The 12983-nt window shown below is 37.4% G+C and overlaps 1 protein-coding gene across 2 annotated transcripts in view; it reads left to right on the top strand.

Annotated features, from left to right (window-relative positions):
* TASP1 (taspase 1) overlaps positions 1-12983 on the top strand; it is an 85459-nt gene that overhangs the window by 27769 nt on the left and 44707 nt on the right. For both annotated transcript variants that reach the window (XM_063327836.1, XM_063327835.1), the window contains one exon: positions 7354-7460. In XM_063327836.1, coding sequence (XP_063183906.1) covers positions 7354-7460 — 107 coding nt within the window. The remainder of the gene's footprint in view (positions 1-7353; positions 7461-12983) is intronic.

The raw sequence follows: 12983 nt of genomic DNA, 5'->3' as shown, positions 1-12983 counted from the left end.
TTAAGGAGGGAGAGCCTTTTCTACATAAGTGTCACGCAGATTGTCACGCTTCTACTGATACCATACGTCCATATGGCCAGACCGTACTGGCCACCAGTATTATCTACCGAGCCTGCTTCTCCTCCAACCCCCAAACCTCACCCCACTCCCAGTTCTCTCCACCACTTCCCTATTGTTGCATTAAGACAAACATTTGCCATATTACTAGAACTGTGCTTTGAGGTTCAATCAGTGGCTCAGGGCAGTGGCTTAGACCATGTTTGTTCCTTTGTTTTTAGGTGAGAACGAAAGAGATCTGGAGAGAAGCTCAAGGGTTTGGGGCGTTTGATCAGGAAACTTGGTTAATCTGAATACGTGCCTGGTTTTGGGAAACTAAGAGGTATCTCTCTGAAGAGGCTTGTCTTTTAACAGTAAAAGTTGCTACCTCTGTACCATAATATGCAGAGTAAATGACCTCTCTTAAGTGCGTGTTTTTCACTGTCAATAAAAAACAAAAAAAAAAGGGGGGGGGGAGGGAAGAGGCCAGACATGATGTAAATCCTCCCTGGAATTGGACATAATATTGTAGGTTCACTTGCTGTTCTGAAATCTGAGCAGTTAATTGTAGCCAATAGAGTGGCCATAAGTTAGTCAGGAAGAGTGTTGGGCTGAAGTAGAAGATGCTTTGAATGAAAATCTTCCTGTAACCAGAAGGTGCTTTGAATGAAAACCTTCTAGGGAGCAGGAAAAGCTGCTTGATGGGAAAAAGAGATTTCTTCCAGGAATTAGTAAGAAATAGTATCTCCAGCAACAGTTTACCCTGAGTTCCTGTTATATGAAGAACGGATCTACATAGTAGTGCTCTGAGAAAGACGGGGGGGGTTTTTTATGTGTTTTTGATGCTAAGTTTTGTGTTTTTTTCCCATTTGTGTCGCTGTCTGTCAAAGTATGGCAACATGAGAAGTAGCACTAGTGGTCTTTGATCCCAACACAAGCATAAGTGGTGTTAATTTGTCATTTAAAATAGCTTTGTTAAAACAAAATTTATTTTCATCTGTCTGTTTTCATTTGAGCCATTTATTTTAGCAACTGCTCAACAGAATTCTTCACTGGATCATTTTAATTCCTGTGGGTTAACTAATTTGCTAGTATATTCCTTTTTAATTCGCTTCCCTCCCATAGTTGCATTCTCTTTTAATATGGAATAGAAAGATAAAATGTAGAAAGTTCTCCATTCTGGTTCTTTTCAGTGGAGTATAAGAAATGTCTGCCAGGGGGTGCTATATGATTGGTCAGAGCTTGATCTGTCCTCTGAAGATTTAAAAATATTCTTTGACTTTTCTTAGTATTTTCAATTTACAGTTTGCTTTTAAACAACGAATGCTGAGCAGTCGTAGGTTGCATAATGTTTTGTTGCAGAATAATTTGTTATGACTGTAATAGGAACATTGCAATTTGTGTTTGTGTTCCCAGCTTGCTCTTCCACCACTGTAAATAGGAAGGTTTGAGTATTGTCCTGAACTTGATTTGTTATTTAGTGGTGTTAGAAATTTGTATTTCTTAACTTCTATTTGAAAACTTAATTGTTTACTTAAATATTTTTTCACCTAGCCTGAAAATATGGAAGGGAATAGACGTGGCTTGTAAAAGCGTGGGAATTTTAAGGAAACATGGGCTTTTTACTAAAAAGTTTTTGCATTAACTTTGGACAAGAAATGTTAGTCTGCTCTAATAAACAGCCTGTCAGCTGTAGGCTTACTTAAAGTGCACAGATCTAGAATTAATAAGTAGATAGGTGTGAATGTTACCATTATTAAAAGAAAAAAAAAAAAGCCTTAATCTTGCATTTTGTTCTGTGTGTACAGTTCAGTAGTTTCAAGGAGTCCATGAATAGGACAATTCTAAATTTCTCTCTAATTATTTTTCTCTTGCCTCTGTTCTCTGGATCATTTCTAATGGGCTGTGAAAGGTGACTGAGAAGAGCTGTGTAAAATAGGGAATACAGTTGTCTTTCACTTACTGAGTAGCTGTATCATTATGAAATAGAACTGTCAAGATTTTTGGTTAAATTTTCACTTGTTCCATAGCATAATGGCAAAAGGAGTTACGGGAATGATGAGGCTGCCAGGGTGCCAACAGGGTTAGTACCAGAGATGAGTAAATGATGTGGAAGTTTTATGGCAAACAAGTGGCACATAGATGACATCTCTGAAGTGACTTTGAGACCAGCGCTCTGTTTCTTTTCCGTCCAATGACCTGCTTGCTGAAAATTACTTTCTCATTCTGTTAAGTGGTGATAACGATGTAAAAAGCCTGTTTAAAAGTTTTATTTATTACCTAGCTGTGATAATGTAGGAGATGGATCTTGTGCTAATGAATTATGTAATGAAGGTCTTGTGGTCCTTTTTCAGCAGGGTACCCAGTAACACTGGAACCTTCTGAAAATCGGAAAATCTATGACAGTCTTAACTTTGAGATTTTTCTTCTGCATTTATTGATAATATATCATACTATCAAGCACATGTTCTGACACCACATCCACTAATACCAACTTCTCATGCAGGCGAGTGGTGTTGAGCAGGAGCTACTTCTGCCTGTTCTGTGCTCAGCCACTGACCCTTCTCCACAGCAAACCCCTGCACTTGTCTCAACTTCTACAACTCTGCCATGACCAAGTATTCCACCCAGTGCTTCCACCGTCTAGCACAGTTAGACCCAAAATGCAGTGCATTTAAGTACAGAGTACGTGTAAGTAGCTCCTGTTGGTACCTTGCGGGGTTGAAGGGAGAATGTGGAGGTCTGGGAAGATGTTTTCAGGTCCTTGAAGATTATTCATTCTTAAAAAGGTACCCATGCTGCATTGTAGGGACATGTGATGATTATCGTAAATGTGAGACTGAAGTCCTGACCTTTTAATAATATTCTAGTTCTGATATGCTTCTGTTGTCGGTCGTTACGTGTCTTTAATCTGGATGAGGCCTGAGCATGGCACTTAAACACTAACAGACCATCATTTTGTAAAGCTGTGGGGTTTTTTGTTCTTTTTTTTTTTTTTTCTTCCTCTCCCAGTAGCTCTGAAGTAGTTTCATTTATGACAGTATGTACATAAATGAGAAAGCAAAACAGAACGGCTGGTTGTACTCTGTGGCTTCCGAGATGCAATTCTTTTAAGAATGAGTTTCAGCGTGCAGGCTATTACTGCGTAGGGTAGGAATTGTCAGGGACTTTTATCTGAAAGCACATATTTGATTTTCATCTAAACTTTTAAATTCTTGAGCAAAATCAAAGGATGTTGTACTAAATACCTTTCCGTAGATGCCAACAACAATACCTCTGAGCTGTGATCCAAGAATTTTTCAAACTAAAATTCCATCTGCTCCCTTACCTCTCTTTTTCTAGCTTCCTCCCCTCCCCAGTCACTCAGCTCTACCTCTCTTGCTTCCCTTTCTCCTCGAACCAGGCAACATCAGGCTGATGTAGCTATATTGCATTTGTTTTAGGAAAACACGCCTGTCTTCAACACTGTGTTGTGTCCTTTTCCTCTTCTCAAGCTTGGAATATGCTGTCTTGTTGGAGAAGGTGAGAGTGTTTTTTGTACTGTCATTTAGGACCAATGAAATTTCTTAACATCCTTGCACCACAAAGTGGAGTTTTTGTTTTAGATTTATGTGAATTACAAACCTCAGCTGCGTGTAGGCAATTTCCTTCTGTGTACAGTGCCTGTTTTCAAAATAATTTTTGAGTGGGTTGTTTTTCCATGTTATATGTGCATCATTAAATAAGCACATTTGAATCCTGGCATTTTTTTTTAGTTCATAAAATGTTTTCTTGAACTTAAACCCCATAATATATTCTTTGACAAGGACCAAACTTACAGGATGTTTTCAGAAAAAAACTTTAATTTCATCTTTCGTTTGTTTAGCATGAAGCTCACTTGTGTTTTCTGGTTTCTTTTGTCACTTGTAGAGCAAGACAAAGCAACCAGAGTAGTAGGCAGTTTAATGGCATTTATAGTGGTTTTATATAGATAGAACATCGCAAAGGCAGGAATAAACCAAGGGCAGGCAGCCTTTCACTTGCTGTTAGTCATTATTCACTTATGTTTTGGGGGGGAAAAAAAATCAAATTTAAGATTCAAGACATTTTGTTTTTAAGTGGTCATTTGAAGTTGCGCATAAATCTACGTCAAAGGAAAAAAGGGAAATTGCTAGGTTTTGTTTTACAGACTGGTCCTTTATTTCACAATTCTTTGGTCGCTTTGGAGGTATTAGCCATTTTATCCTGCTAAGAGGATATGATAATCACTGATAATAATTATTTTCCCTAAATAATGAAAGGCAATTATTCATCAGGCCTTGCTAAAACAAAATCTTCAATTTTCAGATGAAAGTTAATCCTAAGAACTATTCTGAAGTTGAATGTAGCCTGAGTGCAAGAATTTCCGCTCTAGGGGAAGTCTGAATAGACTTTCTTTCCCTCACAGTATGGATAGGTATGACATTTCATGCCAAACTGAATAAAACTTAGGAGTTATTGAATTAATACGCCATGACTGGCATCTCTCTAATCGCTCTATCTGGTATAAGAGTATGAACTTTCCAATGTGACAAATATCACACTATCTGTCACAAATCGGAGGTGATGAATAGTATGTTGTAGATATTGTGATGGGGGAAGCTGGGAAAGTTTGTGTATCTTACTAGGCAAACGTGCTAGCTTCCTTAAACACACAGACAGAACAGTCCAGGTTAAGTAGTATGTTAGTTACGGGGGGGTGTGATGCACAGGGCTAGGATCATAGAGGACTGATATGAAAGAGAATACGTGAGGTTTTGACTAATTTAAAAGTTCCTGTGCAGCCCTTTTGAATTGGACTTACTTTTCTTAGGAGGTTGGACTACACGACCTCCTAAGACCCCTTCCAACCCGCATCATGGTATGTTACTAGAAAACTTTCTTCATCTCTCTGTCTGACATGGATAGAGTCATCCATTCCGTAAACATGGACGAGGCGGTACATTGCTAGCCTAATTTCATACATAGTGTTCGTTTTCAATTTCATACGTAGTACAGTAAAATGTATATTTCTTTGTTAATAATGACTTGTTTTCTGTCCTGTATTTCCTAGCTTACCGATACCACTTTGAGTTAACAACGCAGATAAGAAGTTACTGTTAACAATTAGATCCTTCAAAGCAAATCTTCGTGTTTTTTCTTCTTTTGAAGACAAATACAATTTTAAAGCACAAGGTGCTTTAAATTGTTTAATTGCTTGGCTAGAGACTGAGGACTTAAGTGAATGAAACATCTCTCTTGAGCTTGGAGAATTTCATATGTTGTGGGGAAAAATAGCAGGATAAGTAGCAACCAAGGTATAGCTGGAGTGATGATGCTGAGAGGCCATATAGCAGCACTGTGTTGCTGGCAGGGCGTCTTGGAACTAGCCCACATGTCCTCTAGTTTCGATGTGATCTTTGTGCATATATTTGAACTGGTGAACATGCAAATATTGCGGAAGGTTTTAGAACACCACTAGCATTAGATTCTGGAGGGCCCGGGAAACTTCTTGTGTTCACATTTTCACGTATGAGTTCCTGCACTCTCCTGTTTGTCTTTCTTCTCTAGTTTTTTTCTGAATATCTAGCTTTTTTCTGAATTGATGGGAGGCAATGGCAGCAGCAGATACCAGGGATATTTATCCCGGTGCAATATCTACTTGTGATGAGTACCGAGGCCAGACACTATTCTTACTCACCCAGATTGTGGCTCTGCCCATAGACATTTGCTGTATTTATTGAAGTCATGCAACTTACAAGTCTCCTGTTTAAAAATTTTGTTAGAAACAATGTGCTGGCTTAGTTTAATTTGGGACACTTCGGTTTAACAAATTCTTGATCTTTGTGGGATTTTTTTTTGTTTGTTTATTCATTCCCACCCCAATTAGTGCTAAACTAAAATGATTCCTTGCCTGCTCCCCCCTTATCAAGTGTTTGGTTTTTACTTCTTGGACCTCTTTTCAGACATAGAAATATGTTGTCCAAACTAGCTGCATTAATCAGCTCTGTATGGTAGAAAGAGTTCCTTTCGTGGTGATGGCAGATTAATATGTGTTTACAGTTTTAAGAAACTGGTATTCATTAGGTTTTTGGAGAGAAATGCCAGCTTTCTCATTACTCTTAGGTTATACACTTGAATAACTGTGGTATTTTAAGGTCCAGTTTTATATACTTAAAAACAGGTTTAAAGGAGAGTTCACTAGGTGATTTTGGCACCTGCATGGGGAAATTTCAAAGAAGTAAAATGCTCACTGTCTGTGTACTTTGTGAGAATTGTAAATGAAAGCTTTGTGTTCTGTTGGCTCTGCAATATTGATTTTATTCATAGTCTGTTCTTGCAGCTGTTCCAGTCTTCTGAATAATAGTGATGTAGCTATATTCAGAATTTCACTTTAAATGACATTTTTAAGGCTTATAGATTCAATAGGAAACCTGTGATTTTTAACTTCCATTGAATTTGTGACTTACCTGTGTATACCTCTGCCTTCCTAATAGCTTGCTTTTTGCATGACTTAAGTGACAGAAGGCATTTTTTCCCCCCTTCTCTGTTCTCGACATTTCAAAGGGGATGTTAAGACAATCTGTGGATAATATTAAGTCAAAACTAATTTGAACTAAATATGTCAATATCTGCAATTTTTTCATGAACTGAAACTTCTAAAACGGAAACATGTCATTTTGGTATCTTAAATGTAACAGTTTTTCTTCTTTTCTAGTCCACTTTAGAGAACACTTCCTTTCTGAATGTGGGACTTAGATGTGGAAAAAATATATTTGTCTTTTCAATACCTAGGTGGTCTTTAGACTGTGTTGGATTATGGAACATAAAAATATTGCTAGACTATTGTGTGGCTTTAAATATATGGGTAAACATACAGATATGCAATTAAGGTAATAAAATAGTAGCCTAATTTTATGGATATCAAAATGAGCTCACATGGAATCTATTTACTTGTCAGCAGTCAAAAACAATAATTTTAACACAAGCTGCTTATTCCATTCTCTTCTGTACGGTGCTGCTTCTTTGCCAAACAGAGAGATATTTAGACCAACATAGCTTCCATATGTGTTCAGCGACTTGTTTCTAATAGATATTTTACCCATCGCTGTTGCTGAACAATGGAACTTTTTTCACTTAGGAAAAGATGTAAACATCTTGTACTGAAGCTTAAATATTTAGTTGTTGGCTTGTTTTATTGATGCTTCCTGCATCACTAAAAATACGTTAGAGATGAGACCTCCAAAATGTAAACTTATCAATATTTGTTTAAATTAAGTAAATTTTACTTAGTTAAATGCTTTTGAATTATTTTTATAGGGTTTAGTTTAGCAGCTTTTAAGAGGAACAAGAGGAAGCTGGAGTTGGCTGAAAAGGTGGAAACAGATCTCATTCAACTAAAGAAAAGAAGACAATCAAATGAAAAGGTTAGTTCCTGTTTAAAATTTGATTGTGCCATCCTAAACTTGCAGCTGATTACTAATAAATTTCTTGTCGTATATATACAGTGAGACTAATGTAGCATCAGAAAGTCACTTCTTGACTAGCATAACATTTAGATGGTATAATGATAACTTAAATACAAACTACCTGCCTTGCTATTTAAAAACCAGACTCTCACTTTGTATCTTGTTTGTGCTATGAAAAATATTTTGCTTGTTTTGAACTGGAAATACGACAAATGTCAACACAAACAGATAATTATTTACTGAAACGTTTTCTTTAGCTTGGGATCTCTGTCACTGTTTCCCACTTTTTAATGTTTCCTGAGCGCACTGCATTATGGAGCTGGAATTGGTGAAATTTGAAATCTCAGGTAGGTAACCATGTGCATCTGTGCATGCATCTAGCATTGACCTGGCCCATATTACTTGTACTGCAAAACTATTAGGATTCCCTCTGTTCCTCTCACCCTTAGTTTGAATTCAGAGCCTTTGTTACCATTTGAGAATGTCAATCACACTATTTGTGTTTAGTGCTGAATATCAAAGTATAGCTCATTCAATTAAACGCCTATGCTTTATTTGGGGCCTGTGGGCTTTCAGATTGGCCATTTCTCTTTGCTTTGGTAAGCTGGCTGACCACTGCCTTATGTAGTTGCATATGTTGATATAAATAATGTCTAAATCCCAGAGAATTGGCAAAAAAGTTTGTTCTCTGTAGTCTGTGCAAATGAAAACGAGTGGTAAATTAGGCGTTTTTCTTCTGTGTTCTGAGACAAGAAGTTGTCCCTAGCAGGGTGCTAAGTTTTTTATTTTCAAGGAGGTAAGACTTGTAAAGAAAGTAAGGATAGAAGGGGGGGAAAAAGTGGTTCTTCATTTTGGAACTTTTCCTGTTTACAGAACTTCATGTACCTCCTTGTGAAACTAACGGTGGTAAAGTATAACTGAGGGAGGAGGGATCTCGGTACAGTATTGATGTTCATGTAATAAGGGGCAAGTCAATGCTTGAAACATACGCCAATGCATGAGCTTACCGACCTGCAATTTGAAATTTCAAGGGCTCCAGAGTCATGTGCAGCGCTTGTGGGAGACCCCCAAAGGCCAATGAGGGTAGGTAAAGGAGGTGATCAAATAAAGCTCTACTCACTGGTAAGTAATCCAGGAACAACACATCGGTTTTGTCAACTTTCTGGGCACAGCCTGTCCATGGAGGGGGGATGAAAACCAAACCATGCCAACAATGTGCACTGCTTGTGTTATCCACAGAGTGTAAGATAATTGCAGCCTTACAGGAAGGTTAGTTTTTCAAAATGAAACAGAAAAAAAAAAAAAGGCAGAATAAGTCTCTAAGCTATTAGAAAAGGGTCATTTAGCAAGGGTGAGGCACGTGATCTGTCATCCCCAAACCTGTACTGTCACAGCTGAGCTCTCATAAAAGCTTTAAAAATAATTGTTTAAAAACCATTTAAATACTTGAATAATTAAAAGTTAATCTTCTTGTCACAGTTAAGCTTTAATTCACAAATACTCATTTAATTTTTGTATTTGCTGTCCTTCTCTGGAGCTGCAGACCTGTCCCTTCATAGCTGTTTCATGCTTTAGTTTGATTTACCTGCGTCAGCCCTGTGCTGCAGCTTAGCTTATGTGCTTCTGTTGCCAGTACTGCACACTTGTTATAAATTCTGGTCATTTTCTTCTCTATGAAATTTTAAAGTTGGGAGAAGAGCAAGGTAGAAAGGATGTTAACGAAACTGAAATTGAATGGAAATCATAACTAAAAGGCCTGTGTGAAATGATAGTATTGCAGACCAAACCAGGCTGAAATTACTTGAAAATTTTTAGCTGCTGATAAATTTCACCAGCTAAAAATAAACATACCGTTTTAAAAATTACTTTTCAATAAAAGTTAAATTATCCCAAGCTTGAAAAGAATGAGAGGCAGTTGAAATTTAATAAACATTCCATGGAAAAACTAGGCAGGGTGAGTTACTAAAGGACTTGTATTTCCCAAGTAAATGGAATTTTCTCTTTGCTGTATTTTTCATTGTTTACCCAATGTAGGATTTGTAGAGGGTTATACAGTTCCATACAGGAAGACCTGTTAACACGTGTTAATAATTCACCAAATTTTGAAGGTGAGAAAATCGAGATTTTTTTTTTTTTTTTTAGATTGTAGTGATTTATATATTGATTTACTTAATTAAGAAATAATTTTTGTTTGTGTGTGAGGACTGGCTATGATTTGTTAATTCAGCCAGACGTCATTCTGAAGTTCTCACTTCAGTCACCGGTAAACTTCAGAAGCAAATGTTTGTCTTACTGTTAACCTGTTTTTTACCAGAGGCAGTTGTCGTTGAAAATAGCGTAGTAGAGTTTGGCTAAAAGCCCTATTTTTAATTTGTCTTCTGCTATTACAAACTTTTTTTACAGCTACGCTGAAGTTACTTGTGAGAGGAGTTGTCCTCTCCTTGATTTGAATAAGTGGCACTAAGAATTTCCAGTGCACATGAATTTTCTTAATAGGTTAGTGTTTATAAGTTAGTTTTTTATAGGCTAGTTATTTAACTCCATATATAACGTTATTTAGTTTGACTTTTATTAAAACTGATTGGGTTTTTATGTAGTTTAACATGTGTACTCAAGTATGTGTACAACAGTTTGAATTATTTGTATGGAATCAGCAGTTTCATATTCTTCAGCTGCTGTATTGAGATGTATTTAGACAAGGAAAATACGTCTGTCTTTGTTCAACAGAAAAGCATTGTTTTCTTTGAAGTATTTTGTGCATTATGTTTTTGTCATTGATCATCTTGAACGTACCACATGAACTTTTATCCAATTCCAGCTTGAACGCTTTGGGTGAGCACCAGTCAATGCATCAGTCAATGAGAATGGCAATGCATCATTCCCATTATAGAAGATGAGTTTTAATCACTTAACTTTTTCCTCAAATCAGATTTTTTATGGCTGTGTGAAGGTAATTGCAAGTGTAGCAGTCCACTATGGCAATCCTAGTGTCTGTGTTATTTATTATTGTAGTTTGAACAGGAATTTGAATTTTATGCATTTCTTCTTCCTTAAAAAAGAAATAAATTTTCTGTCCCACATCCATACTGTAATGGTCTTTGATGATAATAATACTTCTTAATAAAGCCTCTTAAATTGCCCCATCTCAAAATAAAATAAGCCAAAGCAAGCAAACTATACTACTGAATTGACGGCAAGTACTGATGTGAAATACATCCTTTAAAAGAAATAATGGTAAAGAAAGTTTCCGTGTAACATATACTTGTAAATGCTTGTGGTTTTTTGATTAAAATATCTTTTTAAAAAATAAATTAGTCATATAGTTACTGAAGGCAAATATTTTATGCATGTGAGAGCTAAAGTGGAAGATGGATGGCAGATTGAGACACGAGTTTTACAGCTGCTGCAAAGAAGGCTTGCAAGCATTTTTTCTTTGCTGTCAGATGATATGGAAAACATCCTGATCCATTCTGAGCCTCAGCCTTCTAAAATGTAGTTCTGTTCATTATGGGAGCCCCAAGTGTTTGACTTAATGTGAATTAAGATTACACAGGTGGCCTTAATTCTGGCATTTCCTAACTTTGACGGGCTCGATTTTCCTATCTGTTGTTGTCTATTCATCAAGTTTTTTGTTGTGGGTATAATTTCCTTTGATAAAAGGGGGCAGGGGATGAACAACAAAACCTGCATCATATTAGTAGTTCTTCTCTGTATAGAAGTCATAGGATCATAGGAAAATTCATGTTGGGAAGAGCTTTATCCAGTCTGATCTTGAAAACCTCCAAGGATGGGAGCCTGCACCTCCAGTGAGCAGCCTTCTCTGCTGCTTAAGGTCTTTTCAATCCACTGAATGGTTTTGTTCTAGCTGCGTTAATAATACCTGAATTAGGTGGTGGCTGTCAGTCCTGGGAGATGTGAAATACATTTGCCCATGAGATATTACGGGAAGGGTTCCTTAACTTTCTTTTATTTTTACAACTTGGAAGGGAACTTGCTCTTTCTTATCCCCTTTGCTCCAGTCCTCGAAAGTTCCTTTTGCCTCTCATTCTCCTGCTTTCCCCGATCCTGGTTTTTTGCCTTCCTCTGCATTTCAGTTTACTCTTCTTCCCAATGCTAGTTGAGACCCTAGATCTATAACTTTTCGTTTGTATTTTTCTAAGCAGATATTCTTCTTTACTCTTAGGGCATCCGTCTGTTTGTTTTAATACTGAATATGGCTAGTGCCAGCTTCTGAGTGTAGAACTTGTTCAGGAAGATGTAGGTGAAGAGAAGAAACTTACTGTTACTGTGGGTAAAAGCCAAGGAGATGACACCCCTGCTTAGGGAGGAGTGCTTCCTCCTGCTTCCAGTTGCTTGAAAAATGCTTTGGAACACTGTAGTGCTGCATTGCATAGTTTTCCTTTTTAGACTGGTACAGTATTAAGAGTTATCTCTCAAATTAAGTGTGGCCAGAGTATCATCAGCATGAGTTTCCTAAGCATTCTGCTTGACAAGTGACACCGTATGGCCAAGGAAATTTTAATTGATGACAGGAACTTGATAACTTGAAGTTGAATAGTTGGGTGTAGGTTTGGGGCTTTTTTTTTTTCTTCTTCTTCCTACCTCTGGATCCTAGTCCAGAAAATAGGCATTTATATGAAAAGCTTAATATCCTTTGAGATTATTTGCTTGGGTAAGTTTATGTGGGATTTTTTAAATTCAGGTAAGTTTTTGTACAGGAAAGACTGATCAGCTAAAGGCTTGAGGGCTTGTGCAACAGCGGCATTCATCTTTGGAGTATGTGATGGATGATGTATCCGTTTAGTTTATTCATTTTATTTTCTGTACACTGCATGCTGTGTCCCATCAAAAGTGTGTGACAGGGCATGAAGTCAGAGTGCCTTGGCCTGGGTTCTGCAGAGAAGGGAGTCTAGGGCAAGCCTAGACACAGTGGGGAAAACTGCTCTTTTTTTCAGAGCGACTGAATGTGATGTATTGAGGAAGGGGGGAAGGATGGAAAGATCCGAGGTGAGAAAGCTGAAGCGTTTGTGGGGCAGCACGCAGAGACCTTACATCAGGAATGGATGCTTAAAGACCCCTGCTCTTAGGAGATCAAATCTGCCTCAGAAGCAGTGGAAGTAAGGATGCTTTTCTGGTGACCCAGAGGGAGCGAAGGGTAATGTGTTTCAACCAGGAAGCCACTAAATTGCTGAACTGAGACGAAGTCTGGGAGGAAGAATCTGTCCCGGGGGAGATTTCTTCTCAAGGCTTCCATTTATTGTCTCGCTCAGAATATCAGAATTTTCTCTTTACATGGTAAGCTCCTTCAAGTGAAGTGGCTTTTGTTTTTTTTTGTTAATCATACATGTATCATATAATCATACAAATTCATAATTCATAATATATTCATTCATAATATATAATCATATAAATTCATGCAAATTCAAATCATAAACATCAGAGTCTCTGAAAATGCCACCTCGAAGCTTTTGGGAAAGGCCT

This window comes from Chroicocephalus ridibundus, chromosome 3 (assembly GCF_963924245.1).
Source record: "Chroicocephalus ridibundus chromosome 3, bChrRid1.1, whole genome shotgun sequence".
Lineage (NCBI taxonomy): Eukaryota > Metazoa > Chordata > Aves > Charadriiformes > Laridae > Chroicocephalus > Chroicocephalus ridibundus.
The sequence above is the reverse complement of the archived record's forward strand: the minus strand, read 5'-3'. Positions and strand labels throughout refer to the sequence as shown.